General features: G+C 37.4%; 1 protein-coding gene across 2 annotated transcripts; it reads left to right on the top strand.

Annotated features, from left to right (window-relative positions):
• The first annotated feature begins 249 nt into the window (after window positions 1-249).
• Window positions 250-24759, top strand: TSPAN3 (tetraspanin 3). 2 transcript variants are annotated; one of them, XM_072870799.1, is made up of 7 exons: window positions 250-437; window positions 12730-12921; window positions 13963-14037; window positions 17842-17943; window positions 18306-18458; window positions 18756-18839; window positions 19869-20021. In XM_072870799.1, the coding sequence occupies exons 1-7, from the start codon at window positions 375-377 to the stop codon at window positions 20004-20006; spliced, it is 807 nt and encodes a 268-aa protein (XP_072726900.1). In that variant the 5' UTR covers window positions 250-374; the 3' UTR covers window positions 20007-20021. The 2 variants fall into 2 exon arrangements, with proteins under 2 accessions (XP_072726900.1, XP_072726901.1); XM_072870800.1 differs by lacking the exon at window positions 19869-20021 and adding an exon at window positions 23800-24759 and having other exon boundaries at window positions 255-437.
• The last annotated feature ends 67 nt before the right edge of the window (window positions 24760-24826 follow it).

The raw sequence follows: 24826 nt of genomic DNA, 5'->3' as shown, positions 1-24826 counted from the left end.
CAGGAGCAGTGCTGACCACTCCAGGCTAAGCTGCCATCGAGGCTGACGAACCGCGTCCGTCTCCCGAGGGAGGGGAAGGAAAATCTTCCAAAGCCCGCACGGCTTCGCAGCCGCCCCTCAACGCCGCACGCGCAGGCCACGCGCCGGGCACCACAGTGGCCACGCGGCGGTTCCTTTAAGAGGGAACGGTTCGCCATCTTAGGTTCCTCCGCCCCCTCCCGCCACGTGACGCAAGCGGCCGCCATCTTAGGTTCGCTGCGCCGCCGCCTCGGCTCGTCTGGGTCACGTGGGACAGGGCCGGTGGCAGAGCGGAGCTGAGGGGAGTGGAGAGGAGCTGCGCGGCCAGAGGCTGAGGGGCGGCAGTGGCTGGCGCGATGGGACAGTGCGGTATCACCTCCTCCAAAACCGTCCTGGTCTTCCTTAACCTTATCTTCTGGGTGAGCCCAGGGGCGGCTGGGGAGGGTCCGGGTCTCCGGGCGCGAGGCTGCCTCTCCTTCAGCCGTGCGGTGAAGGGAGGGCCCGGGCAGGCCGTGGCGCGAGACCCGGCCCTGAGGGCGCTGCGGGCCCGGGCCGGGCCGGGCCGCCTTGCCGCTGTCTGGTCGTCGCTCACGTACGGCAGCAGCTGGGAGCCCCGCCGCGCCACCTCGCTGGTTCAGTTTGTATTTAAACGTTTTCTGTTCAACAGGCGTCTTGGGTACCTTCGCGGGGACCTGCGTTTTAGTGGTGGGCGCAGTTCCTTTCCTCCCAGTCTACCACACCCCCCCCCCCCCCCCCCCCCCAAAGTTCGGAGGTGGATGAAGCTGAATCTGTTGCCTCAGTAGCCGGGCAGTAAAGGTTTAACGAGCATTAGAGATCTTGAGGTAGAGACGCTTGTGTAATTGAATACAGCTTGAGTTGTATTATTGAGGTTTTAAAGTCTGCCAGTTTAATTTTTGTAGAGCTGTTATGGCCATTTAGTTTTTGGTCTTCTACTTCAAGGACATGTGTCCCAAATACTTAGCAGTAAGTATGGAGCACCGTTTTCTTCCTTGTATTTTTAACACAAAATTAGGAGATACGTATATAACTTAGTAGTCCAAAAGCAAGTCTCATGTTTCACTTCTTCCAGTAACTGCAGTTGCACCGTAGTATTTATGCATCGCTTAAACCTGACACAACTACAGTTGTGCTAACAGACAAAAGCTTGCCCGAGTTGGTGAAACAGTAGGTTGCTGTAAGCGACCTTTCTCCAGATGGGCATACCGGCTGTAGCTTGGCATTATATTCACTGTAATAATTGGCCTATCAGAACAACATAACTCTAAATAAATTAAATCAAATTAAAGAATATTCTGTAGACTTGTAACAATTCCTTTTCTGTATTTAGCTACCGCATTTCTCATCCTTTAATCCCAGCTCCAGGAACAGAAGATCTGTTGTCCCAGCTGTTCAAAGATTTCAGCTTTGAAAAAGTAATGGGTAACAAGATATTAGAAGATAAAAATGTAGCTATATATAGCTACATCATTTAATATTGAAAGTCATATGAAATCTAACAAGCGTTAGAGGATAAATGTTCTTGTCTAAATTTTTACAAAGGAATGCCTCTCATGGGTGCCTAAAAATGAATCATGGTCAAGGAAAATGCATATCTGTGCAGTCTCACCAGCTTTTGTGTATACAGCTGTTCAGAGAGGTGAGCAGTAAATGTGAGGCATATTTGACTTGTAAGTGGTGCTTATTAGGAATCTGTAATTTTGACTGAGATGTATAGGCTTCATTCTTTATCTTTGAAGTATGAGGTAGTTACATCAACCTTTTAGTACAGCTGTTTGTTTGGAATCTGCTTTGTTGGGTGTGGCTTTTTGTTACATGCATAGTTGCAATTGGAATTTAGAAAGCTATTTGATAGCTGCGATGTCATACTTAAAGTTTTTGACTGGACACGTAGGTGTTGAGTTGCATTCTTGATGGCATCTTGAAGGAGATTTCTCTTTAGTTGCTGATATAAATTAGGCTCTGTTTTGAATGAATGAACACAAATTCTGTATGCAATTTCTCCCCTACCCCAAAAGCTTAGTGATAATTTTCATATTTTATATACTTGAAAGGTATTGTTTGTTATTTGCTGCACTTAGTAATTTAATTACATGTTGAAATTTGCAATTATTCAGCTTAAACAGTGGTGGGCACAAAGTTATCTCGTGTAATGCTGAATCTAGTGCTTTACAATTTTAAATGACTTTTTTTTGAGACAAACTTGACTTAAAATGGACAGACTGTATTTGGATGGGATGTACTTCATGTCAAATTAAAATGTCACCAATCTGGTATTCTGTAAACCATCTCCAGCCTAAAAGTCAGCTTGTGCTGATAGCTTTTTTGGCAGATAAGTAACTGGATTGCTTGTGCTGGAGCAACCTTACTGCCCGTCAGGCACATGTAGAATGAGGCAGGCTTTCTAAAAGTGAGAATTAAAAAAATCAATGTTTTTCCTTTCTTTAGCAAGCTGTAGCCTAAAAATGGGAAAACCTACATACTGTCATCAAAAGTAGTACCTCTTCACTTTTAAATGGCAAAAGAGAAAGAATTCCAACTCTTGATCTAGCATGTTTCATTTGTTGACTGAGCTGACTGTGTATGTTAACGTTCGGTGCCCATCTAGTTGACAATGTAATTGCTTCTGTGCTGTCACAGAAATCTTTTGCTTGTCTTTCATGTGTAGTTCCAGTTTTGAAAATTAGATCATCCAGATTTCCACTGAGACTTGACAATAGATAACTGCTTATAATTGGTCAAGTAACTATGAAATCATCTTTAATTGCTTTTTATAAATTTAATGTGTCTCTATAGGGCATCATATAAAAATCTTACATATTATGATCATCATTATCTTTGTGGTTATCTGCAGTAATAGTAAGTTGCTTCTGCATAGTTTTCTATTGGAAGTTCTGCAAGAGTAGCTGATCAAAGTGAGTTATAACTTGTCCCCTGACCATGGGTCTCATATTTGTGGGAGGATGTGAATATTCAGAGTGCTTTGGTAGCTGTCTTATGAATGCAAGATGGTCAGAAAATTATTACATCTGCTGCTGAAGAAAAAGCAGAGATGTTTTTGTTAGACTCTGTAGTCTAGAATGTCACTTTTTTAAAAATTTATTTCAAGCCTTCTGAAAAAGGCAGATCAGGCTTGCTGACACATCATAGTCATACCCACTCATTCATCATCTATGACTGCTGACTTTAATAACCCAAACTCCACTCATTTTGCCAGTGATTCTACAAGTTCATCTTCTTTTGGAAAGTCTTGTGCTACTTATTAAATTTTCTAGTTGACACTATTAAAAAATCATCTTGTTTCTGTATAGCCTTGTGAAAACTTCTTTCACATCCTGTTAAATTCTTATATTAACTGTACATTCCTGCATGTTAATAATTACTACAGGTTGGGTTTTTTTAAAGAAAATGGGCTGTGGAAACTATCATTCTCTCACAGCAGGACAGGTGCTAGTTTATCATATAGAAAACTGGATGGGCTTTATGCACCTTTCCAAGTCTTTGGTGTAGTACTTTGACAGTTTAGCCGAGTTGTATTTGCAGGGGTGACAAGCATCGAGTGCATCGACTGTAGACACACATGTTACCTTAAAAACAAAGTACTGCAGGAAAACAGCATCATGAGTCGTATCTATCAAGAGTAGCATGATACAGATCTTGCATGAAACACTTGAATTTTGGATAATTTGGCAAAGAGTGCATAAGCTCAAACGTACTTTACAAAGAAATGCATTGATAAGAAGCATCAGTTAAAACTTGCCCTTCTTGGAAAGATCAGAGGAATACAGATCAGATTAATATGTTTCTTAGTGCTTTGTTGTTATGAATTAGTTTTGGAGTAGATATGATAAATGGCAAAGGAAAAGCAGTCTTTCATTTGACCTTTATCTTAAGTTTGCACAAGATCTGTTTGGTCAACTAATGACTTCATTTTAATTTAGATGATGCTGAGTCCTTTTCTTTAAGGAAAGGTATTGCATAGAAAGTAATTGTGATGTGAAAGACAATACATCTTAGAAATAAAATAATGAAACTTCTAGTACATATATTCTCAGAAATATTTTTGGTGGAGTGGAAATCCCAACATTGATCAATCTGAGGATTTAGGATGTGGTGTGGTTTTGGTGTTTTGGTTGTGTTTTGGTTTTTGTTGTTTTTAGTGGGGAAAGATTAGAGTGACTGTTATGACAGGAAAACATTAAACTGTAGTCTTAAAAAGTTATAATAGTAGTTGATAATCAGAAATGTTTTTGATATCTTGATGATGAAATGTTAAATATGACCAATTACAAATAAAAGGTTATCATAAAGTATTTGAGAATAGCATGTTTTTTTAAAAAAACTTTTGTTAAAGTACAAGTCTGCATTGATTTGAAAGAGGAAGAAATAAATTTACCTGGAACAAATATCTAAAGACTACTGTCAAATGTGTTTGTGAACTCTTAAATTAAGGCTTCATCAGGTGACTTGCATAATTCAGTTGAAAGCAGTTTGAAGAAATGAGGTGAAGACAAAAATGCTAGGGAAATGTTTTCAGGCTTATGTTTAGGATATAGGATAGATGGGTAAAATATTCAGAGATGCTTGTAGCCTTGCTTCAGAAAAGGGAGTCTGTCTGTTTTATATTCCTGAAGAATATATGTGCTTTGGCAGCCTGCTTTGCTAAAACAGTACCTAATACCCTGTGCTTGCTTTGAGGTTTTTTCTTCACCTCTGTGTCCTGCTCCTTGAGAAAAGGAATGAACTCTGCTTCTGTGATACTTTTGACTCAGTGGTTGTGAACTAACTTTTTAAGTTGCTCTTGCAATTATTTAACTGACTTGAAGTCATTAATTTTACAGTTCATTTGGCTAAGCTATTCTAAAACATTGTTTGGTATGATTGTTTAGAGAAATCTCAACGCTTCAGTTCTATACAGCAAGAATCCTTTCTACAATTCTGTGTTCACTTTACAACTTACGCATGCTCACCACAATGCAGTAACCATAGTATTAGAAATTATGTAGTATTATCTTAGAGGAACTATCTATGCTATCCTTCAAAGGAGCTGTAGCTATCAATGTGTATGTAGTGTGTTTTGGGTTTCTGGTAGAAAAGAAAAAAATACAGCAACAGTAAAATTCATTGAAATTTAGCAGTAGAAAGAAAATAGAAAAGTAGAGCTCACTTCCTCTTACACGTAGGAATAAGCCAAGTAATTTTTCTGTTTTACTGGGAGCTTTAGAATTGTTTCTGATATGGACTTTAGAAGCTGGGTTAATGAAGAAACTTCGTGAGAGTTCTTTGGTGATCAAAGACTATAATTGACAGATGATCTCAAAGGGTACCTGTCAGGCATTACTTGACTGAAGCCTTTTTTTTTCTTGAAGAACAGTCACTTCTGGATGTGAAAGTTGAATGTTTTGTGCTTCTGCTGCTATGGCAGTGAAGTGAGTGTATTTGCAGGATTGTGTAATGGTTTGGAATCCCATGCATTAAAGAAATTAATTTTTTAGAATAAATTAGGGTTTAAAACTCTGGAAGTGTTATGCCTTCTCTGAGTGATTTTTTTTTTTTCTTACAATATTTGGACATGAATTTTCAGGTAGCAAACATGGGCCAGGCCCTGATTTTTTTGGTAAGGCTTCAATTTGCTTTTAAGTAACACAGCAGTATCATTTATGTTTCTTTTCAGGAAGAGTTTCAGGTCTTTGCCTGAGATCTTTCAGGATTTTTTGCATCTAGTCTTGTGCTTAAAAGTAGAGCTAATACCTAACAGAAGCTAAAACAACTTGCAAAGCTAAATGTGATATCTTTGAGTAGTACAAGGAACTTGAAATATCGCTTTAGCTGGTGAAACTTCGTAGCATGAAGTAATCATTGTTCTTGTGCAGGGCAAGAAATCTGGAAACAGTGGAGCACAGGTCAGGTTACAACCCTGATGACTAAATAGGTGTAAAAGAATGGCTATATTGTTAACATCTCTTCTAGTTTTAAAAAAAAACAAAACAAAAAAACCCCAACGAACCAACAACCCAAAACCTCATTCTGCTGGTTCACTGCCTCTTGTGATTAGTGATACTTAAAATATGTAATGCCAAATGCAAAAGCAGCCTAGCTCAGCGTTTTGCTTTAGCTGCAAAAGCATTTGAATTTGAGGTTTTTATGCATACTGTTACAGAATTGAATTTGGCTAGTATAGACAAAGCAGTCTGGCTTACTTGAATTTTACATGGCTTTGTTTTATAAGCCTTTAAAATATTTCTAACTGTTACAAAGTTGAATGGAATTGCTAGTTTTCTTCTCCCAAAGGATTTTGTAAGAGTTATATCTCCATGTTCCAGCTAAATTATTATTGATGAGAACAAAGTAGAAGAGTGTCAGGAAGCCATTGCATTCTAAGGTGGATGGGCACAGATTTAAGCAAGTAGAGAAAATAATGTCAAGTATGTGTGTGTATTTGTTTCAGAGGGGGGTGGAGAGGGAGATACAGAGCAGCAAAGTGCTGAAAAGAATGTAAGAAATAAACAGCAGAGATATCCTATAGGGCCTTTGAAGTTAAAACTGAGGAACTAGATTTTTAAGGACAGGAAGCTAAAAGAAAAACTTAATGAAGGAGATCAGGAAAACTTTCTCTATCTGACAGTAATCAGGCTATGAATACTCTAGCGTTGGATAGAACTGAAAATGTCAGAGAAGCACAGTAGAAGTCAAATAATGGAAAAGTACTGTGAAAAGACACGTTTTAAGATACTGTTCTAAGAAGCCCAAAAACTGGGCGGCAAACCACAATACCAATGTCCCTACTTATGGGTAGGAAATCTTCAGGTGTTGGTATGCATGGAGAAAAGTAACTCTTAAGAAGAAAGAAACTGGTATAACTGTAGACTCTCAAAAATCTCTCCTGAAGTATATGTGTGGTTTTTTTTAAAAAAAAACAACCCAACATGTTTATATCAGACTAGAAAGGCAGTGAGAACAAAGATACACTGAAGTTTACCATAAGGAAAGCAATACACAGGTTGGGAAGATGATCTTAGGACAGGATCCAGGCAGAGAAGGTGAAGCACTGTTAGTGTGGAAGATTTTTTTTGCTTCTTTTTATCAAAGATTATGCAGATGGCCTATCTGAATATACCATAGGTGTATTTTACAATCCCAGTCTTGAAGGGTGCTTTAGTAGTGGAATGACCAATAATTGGTTTTAGAGTGGTATCTGTATTACTACCAAAATTTACCAATCACCAATGTCAAAGTTGGCAGCAGTAGGAATTTATAAGTAGGTGTCCTTACCAAAAAGGTGAAATATTCCTCTTACCTAATTGGACATCAGGTGTGTTTTTTCCTAACATATAATACTTTGCTGCTACCTTCATTTTCTTGTTCAGAGAGTGTATTTAAAACAGTGAATAAAATGCAGATTCTAAAGGGACAAATACTATTCTTTGGCCTAGTTAATTGAAAGAGTACCAAAAACCCCTCTTTTTTGTGGGTTCTATCGTCATCCCAAAGTGAAGAAAATTGAATAGCAAATAGCAAGGTAAACAGCAAAAGTAACATGAAGGACAGTGCTTTGTAAAGAGATAAAATCTTTGGACAAGTTTTCATCAGATCTGTTTGGGAGCAACATTAGTAGGGTAGTATAAGGAAGCATTAGTTTGTAAATGGAGCTGCAGTGTCCATGGCTGACAAATAAATGATCAACAGAACAAGTAGTTTTTAAATATCTTACCAGTCATCATCTTAGCCAAAATTTTCCTTTCAAACTGCTGCAGTGTGTGAGCATTACTGAAAAGATGAAAACAGTTCTTGGTATGTGTTTGCAGCCTACTTAAAAAATGAACAAATGAAAAAAAACCCCACCCACAACAACAACAAAAAAACCCAAACCTGAAACTGTTTCAAGGTGCATCTAGGCAGTGTGTAGCCTTGTATACCTCAGTGCATGTGAAAGCTGACTTTGTGAAATAGGAATGGGCTTAAAGAGGCTGTATTACACCAACCCAAAGATGGGGGGAAGTTCACTCACTCTAAGAACCTCGAATTTTAAATATGCTTTCCTGTAATGCTTTGAGTGATGTTTATCATTGCATGTATCATAGTGTCATTAGATCTTCCAGTTTTCCCTCCAGTTCTTTGCATACTTGTTCAGCTTTTAATAACTCCTTAGAGGCCCATGCCAAAGCAATAATATCAAGCTTTTTATTCACTATGAGGTCCATGTATTTTAAAATTTTTCCTCTGATGAAAAGGATGTCTAATTGTTCAAGCCTCTTGCAACAAATTGTCTTCATTGACTATACTTGTCTTGGCAGTCTTTTTAAAGGTTAATTCATCCTAAAATAAGGGTGCGCCACTTCAGGTTCAGTACTACAAGTTAGATGCAAACAACTCTAAAAGGATGTGTGAATGCTGAATAACCAGTCATCTCCCTAGAGCATGCATGTGACCTGGCACAGGTTCAGGAGCTGCTGCCATCTCTATTCAGAGCCTTGAGCAGATTAAGTTTGAGAATTCTTCCTTCAAGCCCTGTTTATCAAAGACTTACTTGAACTGTGCACAGTTCATATATTTGGCTTCCATTTAATGATGGGAAATGCATGGTTATAGATGTGGTAGCTTTTTATTCAAATGTGTTTGACTTGAGCGAGTTCGGACTTCTGCAGATTTACGGTTTACTCTGCCAGATAATAAGCATTGAGATTTGGATTATTTTTTTTTAATTATCCTTGTGTCTTTACTTGGGATACAGATTTCAGTTTCTCCAAATGATTCCTTTTTTGAAAAGAAAATTATTTAAGTGCATGGTACTGTTACGGGGTTTTGTTTTGTAAATTTTTTTTTTCTTTTAAAAAGCACATGTTCAACTTTCTTCTTGGGTTGCATCAGGTGATACATGTGCATTTAACTGGTGCAGCACTGATCAATGTAGATTGCATACTTTGTATAGGTAAAACTAGCTCTTTGTCTTTATCTGTTGTCACAGTATTTATGCTTTACTTACATGAACATATAACATGGTACTATGGAAGAGGAACAAAACCCAATTGTGCTGAGGACCAGATGTTGAAACTACTGAGTTGTGGGGAGTGAGGAAGGACCTCATGCTAGTCTGGTCCCATAGACTGAACACCAATTAGCAGTTACCACAGTAAATGCACTCATCTTCTGGTTTAGTTTCATCCAAAGTGAGTCCTGTTGTACGCTCCTAAGACTATTCAGTGATACAAACCAGAAGGTAGTAAGTGAAAATCATCAGAAGATGATCAAAAAGGATTGCTTCAAAAGCACTTTTCTAATCCCAGCTAAAATGCTGATTTGGAGACCTCCCCTCTTCCTGGTTTAGAGCAGGCTGAACAAAACACTAAGCATCACATGGTTGTGATGTGAAAGGAAAAGGGAAGGCATTTGAAACTTGTTTTCCTGTAAACTGACTGGGTAGTATTGCTGTTTTCATGGTTCTGTGATAGAGTAGGTATTGTACCTGTTCAAAAATAGCGTTAAACTGTGATACACAGGAAAGGAGTTTTAATCTGCATAGACACCTTTGCTTTCAGGACACACACACCCCATCCTCCCACCCCCAAGATTACTTGTTGAAGTGATTCTGAGGAAGAGAGCGCAGTAATTTTTAAGAGTGTAGTCACCTCATCAAGTAGAGGCAATGTCTCTGTCTTCAACTTCCTCCTTATTCTAATGCAAGGTTTATAGACATATGAACGCACACTGCTGTTCTCAAAATTCTGTAGCTTCTTCCACAGAAACACCAGTTCCACAACCTTCTTTAGGAGCAAAACCTAAGGCCAAATGCTGTCATGGCTGATCAGTCATTACAGAACCACAAGTGGAAAGGATTTAGTGAAGTCATTAGAGCAGGCTGCTTTAATCAGAGAAGTTTAAAGAAAAATCTGCCTTTCCAATACTCATTACAAAATATTAATTTTTTTTTTAACAAGCACAGGGTGTGACTTTTCTTAGTTCTGAGACAATATTTAATCTCTATACTTGTCAGACTCATCTTGTCTGGCATAATACTGGAAGAGCAAGGTTTCTTAAAATATGTATGCTTATTGAAGTATGGAAGGAAAGCTAACACCTGTAAACAGTTTTTTAAAGGTTAGACTTTTTTGTTTCAAATATTCTTTAAATATATGTGCTCATGCAGTTTATGAACCCGATTTTTCTTAGAAAAGAAGGAAGCCACTTACATTTCACACAACAGAGAAGGACAAAGGGGTTCACAAATGGTTCTGATTTCAGTTTTGTGCTGTATTTTCTGTGCCTGATGCCAGCCACAGCTGTGTCTTTCATCTGCTGCCTTGCAGTATACCATATTTCTAACAAGCATTTGAGTTCTTAGAAATGGGAGATTACATCACTGTCCTGTCATTCACATGCTTCATTGCTAGGCAACAGTTAATGTAATTCCATTGTTCAGTGACACTACTTTGAATCTTTGCTTTGTGTACAGAAATTGTATGTCTGCATTTTGCCATGTTGTACCTAACATGGCAGGATTTGTATAGTTGGATTAGCATGTCAACATCTTTTGTGCAAAGGGGCAATTTTGTAATAGCTTGTTCATTTCAGATTTTCTTGTCTGGAGAAGATGTCTTGCTGTTGGTCTTTGACTGGTACTGAATCTTCAGTTTCATTACTGTTGTGTCTACATAGCACCCTTTATTGGATGAATGCGAACCTCCTGGATGCTTTTAAGATTCCTGCAGAGTACACACTTACCTTCGCTGCCGAAAGAGAGGCAGAGAAATGAAATATATTGCTCAAATCCATGCAGAACTGATGATACTTTTGAGCTGGCTCTTAATACCTTTTTCTTTGACGTAGTGTTTCTATAACAAAGTGCTGCAGGGGATATTCTATATGTAAAGTATTATTCTAGTAGTGTTTATACAGTATTGTTTTATAGGAAATAGTTGCAGTAATATTGCGGTACTTTTAGTACATAGTAGCAAACAGTGCTGAAATACTAGGTACCAGTTGTCTTATGGCTTGTCTTTTTCTGTGCCACACTGAACAGGTTGCCTAGGGAAGCTGTGGAATCTCCATCCTTAGATTTTCAAGACTTTGGACAGAGGCTTGAGCAACCTGGTCTGAATTCATTGTTGACCCTGCTTTGAGCAGGAAATTAGACTAAATGATCTCCTGAGGTCCCTCCTGGCCTGAATTATTAATAGATTCTTTGATTCTACAATAGCATGACCCAGTCTTGTAGTATTATAGCTACTGGAACTAGCTATATGTGTGTCTGTCTGCCCTCCTCTTTGCAGTGCAGGGATAGGGGTAGCTACAAGGCCACTGAGTGGGAATGGAGGGCTGGAGGCAGCCTGCAGTGTTCTTCCTCAGATCAGAACTGAAGTGTGTAATATTCCAGTTGAGTGAACTCTTGTGTCCAGGGTATGGATTGGATTGTGATGGGGACGCTACCCTTTACAGCAAAATGAAATTCCTCAGATCATAGCTTAGTTGTTGCATCTTCCAAGTGGATTGTTTTAGTTTAGCTTTGTATTGGACACCAGAAAAGTGTGTCATGAAATATTCAAATTATATTGTCCATCATTGCAAATCAATTGAATATAAGTGTTTCATTTTAATATATAGCAGGATTGATTGCAGCAAGTGTGAAGACAGTTATGAAAGACTTTTGTAAAGCAAAAATTGATAAGGCCCTTTTATTTTGAAATAAATGTATGTTAGCTGGCTCCTCAAGCAACAGCTGTCTGTCCTTCACTAGGTCTGCTCAGCTAAAAGTTAATGAAGGTATTGATGTGTTGGGATCCCTGTAACTGTAAGGGAGGTAAGGTCATATCAGATTGAGATAAGTGGTTTGTCTTAGTGTTTTAAATCTGTATAGTGGCAGGTCCATCCTATGGGTCTTATTTGCAGTAACTTTAAGTGATTTTTTGTTTGTTTAGTAAATACCATTGTGTACAGTGATCCTTCTGAGAACATCTCTTAAACTAGAAAGTTTTGTAGTATGTGTCTCTAGGTATTTGGTTCTGTTTTTTTAATAATTGGTGGTTTATATTTGTTCCTCCGGCTTTGTTGGTTAGAATCAGATTTTCCAGTGCTGTGAACACTTCAGAAAGGCTGTTTCTAGCAGTTTGTCTTTCCCTAGCAGAGGTTAAAGTATGTAATGTGTGCACCTATTCTGTTCTAACACTAAATCATAGGTAGTAATTGACAAAATGGAAGAATAAGTAGTAGGTAAATAATGGAAGATATAAGAACTGCATACATGTTCTGAAAAGCTGTTGAATAGCAAATAACTTGCTGCTTGGATGGGCTGGAATCCTGTTCTTGAAAATATGAGACAGTTTGTGAATGTTAGACTATGTAGAAAGTGTAGTTCACAGCATGAGAAGGAAATATTTGAGAACAGGGAGCAAGATTTTGGTGTTCATAGCATGGTTACCATCATTTCTTGACTGTGTGCCTCAGAAGACTTCCATAGTGTAGTCAAAACTAAATCTGCCTAGATTAAATGTAGTTTGAAAACTACTGGCTGGCCTCCATTTGAGATGTTCCTAGTAAACATAGGCTATAACCTAGCAAAGATGTCTAAATTTTAAAAAACACTAATTTCTGAGGAAGACTGCTTTATGGTGTTTGATAAAATAATTGTTGTAAAGTAGCCTTGCTGAAAGGAGGGTTTGGTGTTCAAAGAAACTTACCATGTTACTGTGTCTATTGTAGGCAGCAGCAGGCATACTGTGCTACGTGGGAGCCTATGTTTTCATCACATATGATGACTATGATCACTTCTTTGAAGATGTCTACACGCTAATTCCAGCAGTTATTATCATAGCTGTAGGAACTCTTCTTTTTATTATTGGACTTATTGGGTGCTGTGCTACAATTCGAGAAAGTCGCTGTGGACTTGCTACGGTAAGTTGCAGAGGTTTTTATATGATGGTGTTTGCCTGTTGTATATTTGGCTGCCTTCCCTTCTCGTAGACTTCTAAAGTATTTTTAAGTTTGTTATAATCTTACAGCCTTAAATATTTTCCTGTTTATATTTTGTTTGGAACATCACATTTCAATTTTCTGTTCTGAAAATGGTGTTAAATTAGCCAGTTCTGGCAGCAGAAGGCTCCTCAGTTTTACCTTCTTTAGAACTGTGGTCATCTCATTAAAAAAACGTAAAACCATATGATTAAGTCATAACAGTTTTTAAATCTCACCTGTTCTGGTTGAAAAGCTGAAATTGGAGAGAGAGAAAGGTGATCCAGGAGCCTTCTTGTTTTAAGTATCTTGCATTGAGGTTAACTGAGGGTTGTTGTGATGCCTAAATATTTTTCTTTATGGCTTAATTTGGATGCTTTGTTTGCAGAATTTTATGCCCTGTGTTTCCAAGCATTTTTACTGTAATTTCAGCTTGAGAATTAGGTAGGAGAGAAGAGAGGCCAGTATTTAAACTGCCCCCATGGGCGTTTTTTTGGTTTTTTGTTGGATGTTGTGTAGACTCTTTTAACAGTTTATTTTAAAAATGCTCTTAAATATACCAAGACAAATGCATAGCTTGCTGTCTCTGTCAGTTGTTACAGGGCTTAATCTGAAGAAACATTCCCATAGTCCATCTACCACTCTTAGTAACAGCCTGGGTAGCTTCTTTGATGTGACATTCCTATTTATCTAACAGAAAAAAGGTTGAAATAAACACTTGACTAAAGTACTCCAGTATGGTGTCTTCAGTCCTGATGATCAGCACTTGCCTGGCTGGGCAGCTTCTTATTGCTTGGCAAAGCTATGAACACTAAAGTTTCTTGAATGAGGTTAATTCTGGGCTCATCCGCTCAACTTAATTGCCTGCTTTCAGTTATCTGTTAAATCAAAACCTTACCTAAAAAATTACTTTAAATAGCAAAATTTTTCAGAAAGTAAATGGATAAAACTATTTGCACAAACATTCTTGATTGTATCTTACAGTTTGTGATCATCCTGCTTTTGGTTTTTATCACTGAAGTTGTGGTGGTGGTTCTTGGATACATTTACAGAGCAAAGGTAACTTCTCAACTTCAGTAAATGTTTTGTTGTGAACTGTGACCAAAATAGAGGTGTAGTCTTTACTGTATTTGATTCTGTAGAACTGTTAATGGATATTTGTTAAGGGAATAAAACCAAACCTCTAAGTGGGTTAATTTGAGATATCAATATCTTAAAACTTAGAACATCAATATTCTTCAAAGCAAAACAGAAAGTTTTGTCATAGGCAAAAAAAATAGCTGGAGTATATCATTAGCATTTGAACAGTAGGGAGAAGTCATGGTATTTGGTACATTTCCATTTTCCAGATGGTCTTCTAATTTATTTATGCTTTGACTTTGTGAATGGTTTAGGTCACACAATATTTGAACATAGGGCATATTGTTTTGATATACAATAACTTAAATGTTTTCTTGGTTTTGGCATACAAACTAACACTGTATAATAAAATCAAATAGATTGAATGTGTTAATGTATACTTTGTAGATTTATACAGGTTGTTGACAAGGGTTATGGCTAAAGAAATTATGACTTCTCCCACTGTTTGTTTAATGGAAGTTAAGAAGCAGGACCAGAAAAATGAAATTCATTGTGTTTCTACCAGCATAATATGTGGCAGAAATATACCACATGGTGTTAGAGGTACCACAGTGTAGCTTGAAGAAAAGAAATTTCTAACTTGCACAGCTTCACTGGCTTTTGTTATGTCTACACCTAAATTTTGTCAAAAAATTAGCAGAAAAGGCATTTTTAGCTGTGGCGTGTAGTTTGATCGTGTTATAGGACACTCCAGTGATATCTTAATTGCAAACTGAACTACTACACCATTTACCTTTCTTTGGCCTTCTGTGTTTATATAAACAACACAGGTCTTACTAGTTCAGTATTCTCTCCTTCTTGCCTTCTGCTGCTATCCTGGAAGAAATGGTGAGACAACCATCAAGTAAAAACCTAGAGCTTTTGCTTGGTTTACAAAGGAAGGCTGCCTTGAGTAAGCAGCTAACAAGAGCACCTTGAACTACGCATTGTAAATTTGGCTTAATAATAGAGCATTTCTGTTGAAGCAACCTATTCTATCAGTGATGCTTAAATTCAGGATGCATTTTTCTCATGGTCTACATTTGATTTCTGGTATCTTGGCAGTGCACTGAGAAGATCATTTAGGACTCTAATGCTTATAGTGGAAGCAGTCTTTAGAAGCAACTGAGGAAAGCAGTATAGTTCCTGCAGAATGGGAAACATGTTGAGTTCTTAACATGTTAACTTGAATGGTTGCATTCTGCTCCAATACTTGCAGAGGCATAGTGTATTACAGTATAGTTATTCAGGAATTACCGTGGAACTGATCTGGACTAAGCTGTGGTCACCTTACTCTCTTCTGTCTTCGTCTTAAACTGGCTTACTCTTTTCCAGTTAACAGCATTCAGAGCAGATAAAAGCAGATGTGTAGATCTTTCTTCTCTAGCCCATCTGAAATTACACACTTGAAACACTTTAAAATAGGATTGGTCCCAGCTGCGTGTTCCTGTTGCTTCTCATTTTTCTCTTGCGAGTGTACAGTTTCACAGCTGTAGGTAATGCAGGGTCAGAGCCTGGGGAGAGAGGGAAGGTAGTCTCTTTTTGGTGGCAGCATGGTCTTATGTTAAGCCATTTGTGGGAGTCAGTGTTTGAAAAATAAATCTTAAATCTTTTGAAAGGACAGACAGGTTTTATTAGTAAAAATGGCAGTTTTCTGCTACCCTGTAGTACTTGGCGTCTTAGACTATTGTTTTCAAGTGCAACAGGAGTGTCAGAAATAACTTAAATTTATTACCAGTGAACTGAGAGGTGAAATCTACTTAGATTTCTGATTATTTTTGCCAGGATAAGTGAGGCAGCTCTGTGCTTTGCTAATTTTGTTGTGTTGTTTCTGACATGGCACGTATAGATCTGTGGGGTTTTTGGTTGGGTTTTTTGTTTGTTTTGGTTGTTTGTTTGTTTTTTTAAAGGCATCCAAATCATGTTAGAATTACTTTAATGTTAACTGTACAAACTTACAAACAAAAAGAAAGATTGAAGTCATGGCAGTTGTTCATTAAAACTGTTGGTACCAAGTGAGACTAAGTATAATGTCTCAAAAAAAAGTGGCATTGTGCCTTAAAAAGTTAAGATACAATGACTGATCTTAAAATTGCTTAATTTTCCAATGTGCCTCTGTAAACCTGTGTGTGTGTGGATCTAATTCAGACTCCTACTCCTTCAGAACAATGTGAAGCATGCCTAGGTCATATTGTGAGAGACTGACCTGCTGCAGAATCTGCTAGCATTGGTCCTTATCAGTAAAAGTAAGGCTTTTTGTAAATGGCAGTAGGGATTAAACAGGCTGTCAGTTGGTTGAGGACTTACTGGTGCTTTTCTCCTGGTTGGAGTAGTTCACTCTTCATTTTTCATAAAACCTGCCAGTTAGCTACAGCTAGTGACTTCTGTTTGCATTGTATGTAATTTGCATGGCTTTCAGGCATAATGCTGCCCTAATTGAACCATAAGCCAAATGATAATACAAGCAAGCACTGAAATAAATGATTTAAACATATATGACAAATTGAACAGCTGTTTTGTTATATGAATCAGAGTTGTAAAGCACATTAATTTAATCATCAAACAATTGATTTTAAGCTAGTCCTGAAACAAGCTGCCTGTGCAGGCTAAATTGACTTTTATTCATATCTGTCTTGATGCAGATTTACTTGTAAAGATAACCAGCATTCGGAGGGGGGGGGATATGAAGCTTGTGCTATTGCTGCAGAAAATTCTTCCATTAAAGGATTTAAGGGAATGATGTGTTAGCAAGACCTTCCTACTGTAACTTGCAAATCTAAAGAATATGCATGCTTAGTTAATGCTCAGCCTGCAGATTACATTCCTTGCACTTAATTCCTGTTGAATGTGATAGAAAAAAATCAATTCAGAGCTAATCTTATTATGGTGTAGCTAAACGTTTGTGCAAAACTTTCTGTGCATTTAAGTAACCATTTATAGTGAAACATATTACTTAAAAGGTTCTAGTAAGATTTCCTCCAAAATGGGCATTATAAGAAGCTTTTTTTGGGGGGACAAGTGATGATTCTTGGGTGGCATCCATTTCTAACACATGTACTTGACTGCATCTTTAGCAGCTTGACTCATCTGCAGTAGTTTTAGGAGCTATTCCAGTAGCTGTTGCTATGTACAATGTACTGCCATCAATGTTTCTTGGGAAGTTGGAGGGGACTGGGACTGAACAGAGAGCTTGGTCACTGCAGGGTAGACTAGTCAGCCAAAAGACCTCATCTTTGAGAATTTACCTGTGCTTCAATCAGAATGGGAAGAGCAGGTGGTATGACTTACTCATATCCTTGTGGTCCCAAAGGGAACAAGTTAGCCCAGATGGTTATACTGGTTTTGGTTTGGAACTTTGAAGGAGTAGGAGGAAGTGGAAAGGTGAATGCATGCTCTTAGGGAGAGCCCTTAACTTCATGGAATGTCTGCCACAGTGTCATAATAAAAGCAATTTTCTTTCTGTGATACATTGCAAAGCTACTTTGTCTAAAATCTTATGGAAGGTAGCTTATAGAAGGTAGCTGCTGGGTTTTTTTTCTTGTCCATTAACTGCAAGGTAGCAAAATCTTTGCAAAAGTCAAGTTAGAATTTTAAGAAGCTGTACCACCAAAGTATGCTGATTTCAGATGATAGGGAGTTACCTTGGTTTCCTGAATTGCTATAATTAGAAGTGAAATAATTTTACCTAGACCTGTACTACTTCTGTTGGTGTGCTAATGCAGATGCTTTCCTAATACTTCGCAGGTGGAGGATGAAGTTGATCACAGCATTCGGAAAGTATATAATGGATACAATGGGACAAATCCTGATGCAGCCAGTCGTGCTATTGATTATGTACAGAGGCAGGTGAGATGGCGAGACACATGGGAACTTTTCTGTCCTTAAAACACAGATGCTGTGTTGCTCTGCTACTTGTTAGCACATCTTCCTCCATTCTGACAAATCTAGGAAACAGCTGATTGGTCAATAAATAGTTTAACTCAGTTAAAATTAGTAGAATTATGACATTGTTGATGGGGAGATGAATTTTGTGTAATTGACTATCTATGAATTGGTGTTTGGATTCAGATATTTAGTACTTACGTATTTTTCTGCAATGGAACATAATCTTAATATGCTTGTGTTCTTGGTATTGCTGTTAGAATTGCTGTCTCATCCCACTTCTTGACTGATAAACACATTGGCTCTTTACCTGTATGATTTTTCAGTTGCGCTGCTGTGGGATCCATAACTATTCAGACTGGGAGAATACTGTCTGGTTCAAACAAACTAAAAATAACAGTGTGCCGCTTAGCTGTTGCAAAGCAGCCCTCAGCAATTGTACTGGCAGTTTGACCCGCCCAATGGACCTTTATTCTGAGGTAAGACAGCTGAAGTATGAATTTATGCAGCCATGTGCTTTTGCTGACAATCATTTAATTTTCTTTTTAGTGGGAGCATGAAGTCCTGGGTGTATTTGCTTTAAAAGGAAATAAACATGGTTTCTAGGGGGGGGGGGGGGGACCTCTCTCCTTTTTTCATCTGTGTTATACTAAGTAACGACTCTCTTTAGTGTTTGGCTTATCTTTCTGCCCTGTTTGATGCTTTTGGGGTTTTTTTTTTGGTGTGTGTCTAAATGTGGTTGCCAGATGGATATGTAAGAAGTCTACTTGTTTCAGGGGTGTGAGGCTCTGGTTGTAAAGAAGCTTCAAGAGATCATGATGTATGTCATCTGGGCAGCACTAGCATTTGCTGCTATTCAGGTAAGAGAATATTTCTTTAGCTGAAAACTTTTTCTCAAATGAAATTCTAAACTGCTGTCCAGGTTATTACAGGTATACACAGGATGATGACATCTTTAGTCCCGACTTGGTTTGGGGGATAAATGAACATCAGTCAAAAGATCTAAACACTTTAACACAGAACTTCTCAACCATGCATGGTCTAAAAACTGCTGCTATGTGGATGTATATTCTATTAGATTTGAAGATAGCTGAACAGTCACTGTTACATGCAGTGTAAATGGCAAATTTATTTCTTGAAAACTAATTATCTAAGTGTTAAGTATCATGACTGTGCTCTGATGGCATTTAACACTTGAATTTGTGTAGGATTTAATTTCCAACTTTAAAACAGATAGCTCATACTTCATGCCATTTTAGAGGTACATCAGCTTAACTGTGCTTCATGGCATACAAATAATGTCAAGACCACCCAGAAGGTACACCAGGGTTTTTGATAGCATACTCTGCTCTTGTTCATCTGAGCTTTGCATTGTGTCTTGAAGATTCTTAAGCAAAAAAAGAGGTTCTAAATTGGAGACCCTGCCTACTTAAAATTGAGCACAGGCTGTCTCCCACAAGAACCCTAGTAGTTACAGTTATCCTGGGCATAAAGTAACTAAAGAAATAGACTAATGTGTATCTCAGTATTTATTTAGATTTTTTTAAAAAAGGCTAGGACTGTCTTCTAAACATATCTATAAAACTGGAATTTTGAATGCTTATCAATTTGGCAAGCTTAGTACATTAATCACGTTATTTTCAGACTATGCCAATGTTATGGCCACTGAGAAATGTAGTACCTATGCTGAATCCCAAGAGACTTGAAAACTACTTTCAAAGTTACTTTTGTGCCCTTAATGGCATTTGAATTCAGAAAACATTGTACCTGTTGAGTCAGGCGGTTTAGGCACTTTTGTTTGCAAAAGCAGCTTTTGAGCCGGATTGTATATTTGAAGGTAAATTTTTTGCAAATAGTCTTGTGAAAATATGGTTAAATTTCTATTTCAGTGTTACAAGGATATACTCATGGGTAACACTGTATATAGTAATATTGTTGAACTGTCCAGAACAAGATTACTTCAGCTATGGAACTTTAAATTTGGTGAGATCTGTGCTCAGTCTTCTGAAGGAAGGTATTTTTTTTAACTGCCATTCTTAAAACTTTAACTGTTAAAGTAATATTTAGTCTGCTTGAACACTGAAATACATTCATTTACATTACACAAATACATTTACTACAACCATGGTTACTGTGGCAGATATTTTATGTAGGAAAAAAAGTATGTTATGAGGCCGGGTGAGCTGAATCCCAAGAGGAGGCATTATTCCTAGTTTTGGAGTTTGCAGGTTAACGGGTCCGCCCCAAAATGTAGCACTGTTATAATCCTCTCTGGGAATGGGCCAGAATTTCTGACGTGTGCTTGCAATGGAAATGTGGCTGCTTGCATCCTTCTGTTATTCCTGGATCATCAGTTCTAGGCAAGCATGTTAGTTGTATCCCTTCTGCAGTGTATGCTCTTTGATTTGTCTCCGCATGTCAGTAATCAAGCTACTAGCAGAAAGTACATATTGTCTAAATAGTTTGTCAAGAAAATAAGGACATCAGAGAAATTTATTTGCTAGTGCTGCAGTACAGTATTTTGAAATCTTTTTCCTTAAAGTTAAAACAAGCTGTGTGATACCTGTTTAGAAAATGAGTAGAATAAAGATAAATATAGAATACAGGATGTTGGGAATACCCTTGAAATTTCTGTCCAGTAATATTCACTGAGTGGTAATCACACTTAAGTCTGTCAGAGGATAATTCTTGTATCTTTGCTCCACGGTTCAAATTCACATGTTTTAAAACAACATTAGTTTCAGTCAATACTCAACAGTATTCAAACTGTTCTATTATTTACCTCCTGAAACTTAAGACATAAGTTGTGACATCCTCTTATTTGTAATACAGAATTTAAGTATGTGCTTAGCCTGATTCTCAGCAAAATAGTCTGTGGGCTAATTGAAATGGAGATAAGAATGTAAACTTCAGCAAATGGCCGGTAACTTAGGTCATGTTCTGTTAACTTAGAGGAGTAATTATGGTTTTCTTACCTTTTGATGAATTTTACTACCTTTCCTATACTCCGTAGAGTCCACTCTGAACTAATTGTTATTTCGTATGTTATGCAATAAGGCTGTCTAAAGTTCATTACCTCTAATAGCTTACAGTCAACAAATTTATAGTCTTCAGTACTTTCTTTAAAATGAAAAGACTGAGAAGAGAATTTTTGCAAGGCTTGGAATTTGTGAAAAACTTAGTCTTTTCTGCATAGAAGTAATTTTGGTATGTTCATGTTTCAGTTACCATGGGGATCTTATGTGTGCAATAATTCCCAGGTTTCAATGACAGTGACAGCACAGAACTATTAATAGGAGGCAAACTGAAGGGAGCAAAGGCATTTCAGTGCAGTAGATGCACTGCTTGATTAGCTGCAGAGTTCATTCTTAAAGATAGCTTTTGTAGTTAGTGAACATTTACAAGATACTGAGCTTGGCATACATATATACAGCTAGTGAGCTTTTTTGTACAAAAACAAATTGGTTTGAAAGATTGGATATAGTTACTGCTAGCAGGCAAACTTAAAAAATAATAAATTTAATTAAAAAAACCAAACTAAACAAAACTTCTGACTGTGGGAGATGTCTAAACTTTTCTGAAAGTTGAAGAGGGGGATGCATGGATCCTTCCTCAACACAGACTTCTAAAATATTTTTGTTCACAATATGAAGTAGTGACTGAAGAGAAACAGAATCAAATGCTTTAGAAAAGGGTTTAGAGGTGCTAGCGTATTTTTAAATGACATAATAAATCATCTCTGTAGAGAAAGTTGAAATATGGGAGTTACTTCTGTGTTTACAGTGAATTCTAGGAATATGATCAGTGGCCTCCTAAAGTTTATAAATGGTTTAAATAGTAACTGAAAAGTCGATTACGTGAGGTTTTATTATAGTACCTGATTGTTTCAGATTTTGCACAACTATGTATAAATTTAGTGTCTTCAGTCCTTGAACAGGATTATTTCTGTGTGAATAACTGTAAGCATGATGGAACTGCTTTTATTTGACATACATGGCTAGAATGAATTATAGCAAAAGACTAAAGGAGGTGTTTCTCTGCAGCACACTCTGCATTTTATCCTTGTTTTGAACTGGGAAAAAGATGAAACTTTCGCACTTGCAGTCTGTGAGCCTCCTTCAGAGTTCTGTAGCCACTGGCAACTACCACAAACTCTCCATTTCACAAGTCTAACTTAAGGGTTTTTTAATTGTGGATATTACCTCCTCACTTAAAAGGGCTGTGTCCATGAAGAGTCACTCTCTCATGTAACAGTGTTTTCTCTTACTCTGACATGAATATAACAACCTGAGCAACCTGATCTAGTTGATGTTGCAGGGGGGACTAGATGACCTTTAAAGGTCCCTTCCAACCCAAACCATTCTATGGTTGTATGATAACATATATTTGGAAGTTAGTCTCTGAACTGGAACCACCCAAGTACTGATGGAAAGGGAAGAAAGGTGCTGTTTTTACCAACACACTGAAGTGGCATGTTCTAGGTTACTCTCCATAAGCTTTTTTTGAACCTGAGCTGGTTTCTGCTGTAGATCCAAAGCAGATAATGCACTCCAGACAAAGAATATTATTAATCTTTACAGTTCGTTCCTTTCCAGGAAATTAAAAGCTCATACTAGAGTTTCATCATTCCTCTTTTTAATCATTGCTTATTTAGACTTAGGATTTTTAAAACATTCTCTCTTCAGTCTTTCAGCAGACTTAAGTACTATGTTGCATGTACCATCATTTAGTTTTAAAACTTGTTACACATGTGATGTTTACATCAGACTTTATTAAAAAAGTGAGTAATTGTCCTTTTGTCCCAGTGCTGTGTTTTTACTGTGTTTTTGCTGTATCAACGAAGAAGCTTTATGCTTGGTTGTCTGCTCACCCACTTCATTCTTGTTTGCTTTCTGTTCAAGGGGTTTTGGGGATAGGTTTTTTGTTTGGTTTTTTTTTTTAGAGACTTATTTGGCTTCTGGGTGATGCTTTATAATCCAGAGCTATGACAGGAGCCTCTTGAAATATTTGCATCTGTGAATAAACTTCTGTGCATATGACCAAATCAATACAATCTTTTACTTTACTAGAAGCTATTGCCAATTACTGTAGACCACAGAACACAACACTATACCTGATTTTTTTTAGTAGGTACAGTCTTATTCTACCTTGAATAAATGGGCATGATATTTTACAGAAGTTGCACTACATCCCTGATTACATTCATCTGATTTAAGTCTTGTAAATGTGTATGGGGCGTCATACCCTGAATTCCTGGCAAACTTGCCAGCGCAGTCATGGTACTGTGAATTTTAACAGCAGGAAAATGTCTAAAAGTGCATCATTCACATTGGACTTAAGCTTTCTAATATGGCATATTAACAGAGATTGAGCATTTGAAAGAGATTTCAGTGGTGAAGAGGGTTCATAAAACTCTGAAGTTTTGCTCTCTTGTCATAGCAATTAGAGGCTAATGTATATGAATTTCACTTCAATTTTTCATACCAGATACAGTACCTAAAAATCTGTACCTTTCATAAAAAAATTAGTAATTTCTTCCATCTGAATTATTGAGGCAGAATACAAGTAGCTGACCAAAAAAAACTTTTGTTAAAGATGTCCAAGACAGTCTTGCAAGAAAATAAGGCTGGAGTTGGTGGCCCTTGCTTTTTGCAGTAGGAAATGAAGCTTTTTGAAAAAAAAAAAAAATGCATTTGTTGCCATTTACCTTACAGACAATTACAGTCTTGTGAAGCATGCTGACAATTTCTGTGCTGAGGTTAAAACTCTTGAAGTACCTTCTTTGTACTCAGCTTGTTTTCTTCTTTTTTGTCTCCATAGCTTCTGGGCATGTTGTGTGCCTGTATAGTACTATGTAGGAGGAGTCGGGATCCTGCCTATGAACTTCTCATCACTGGCGGAACCTATGCCTAGAAGAGAATGCAAGCACATGGTTCAATCTTATCTCACTTACATGGAAGGTGAATGGGCCAGGTCTACTGCAATAGCTTTCTTGCCCTAAGCTTAGTGAAAGCACACCTTTCACAGATGGGGACAGCCGTACTGTACACTGGTGATGGGCAAAACAACTCAACTTTACACACAGCCATATAATTACCTGTGACTTTCAGTGTTTTAGCCAGCTATTCATGTATCTAAATGTTTTAGTATACTAGTAAACTTTCTAATTTCAGAACCATTTGCAAGTTAAGTGTAACTTGGTTGATATGAAAGTCGAAGGATGTGTGCCTACTTTGGTAGATTACCTCTAAGCATTAACTGGCTGATTCTTGCATATAGAGAGAGGATTTCTTAAACCTTCACTACATGGAACTTTTTTGGCCAAAGTTGTACAAAGGAAGCCAGCTGTTATTTAATTTGAGAAAAAAAATATTTTAATCTTGCCCCTCACCAGTGTCACTTTTTAAAAAACACTTAACTGAAGTCCAGTACACTTTATATATAAAATTGTAAAGAAAAAAAGGCTAACCAAAACTTTAGTATCATGTGACCGCAGTTTTGACCTTCAGAGATCAAATCTTTCAAACATTAGTGGTTTAAAATACAAGCTGGCTTTTCAGGAGTATAATGTATGCACTACTGTTCTATAATGAAATATTTCATTTTTCTATGAAGAGCGGTTTTATGTGTTGAGTGAACTGTTAGACTGTAGATCTTAAATTGGTTTGGAAACGACGTAGCCATGTAGAGTAGCGAAGTACTATGTGAAAGTGATCTCAACTGTAAATAGTAAACCTGATTAAATAAATCTCTGTATATCCTCCCTATAAACATGTCTTGTTTTCTGTTTAAGATTCCAGTGTACTTGTTCAAATGGAGTCCTGGTGTGCTAGAAGCATAAGCTTTA

The sequence above is a fragment of the Ciconia boyciana genome, chromosome 8 (assembly GCF_034638445.1).
Source record: "Ciconia boyciana chromosome 8, ASM3463844v1, whole genome shotgun sequence".
NCBI classification, from domain to species: Eukaryota; Metazoa; Chordata; class Aves; order Ciconiiformes; family Ciconiidae; genus Ciconia; species Ciconia boyciana.
This window is presented reverse-complemented; position numbering and strand designations above follow the sequence as displayed.

Coding starts and splice junctions, on each gene's coding strand:
- TSPAN3 (XM_072870799.1), top strand. CDS start 375: ATGGGACAGTGCGGTATCACCTCCTCCAAAACCGTCCTGGTCTTCCTT. Junction 438..12,729: donor TCCTTAACCTTATCTTCTGG/GTGAGCCCAGGG, acceptor TGTCTATTGTAG/GCAGCAGCAGGCATACTGTG. Junction 18,840..19,868: donor TAGCATTTGCTGCTATTCAG/GTAAGAGAATAT, acceptor TTTCTATTTCAG/TGTTACAAGGATATACTCAT.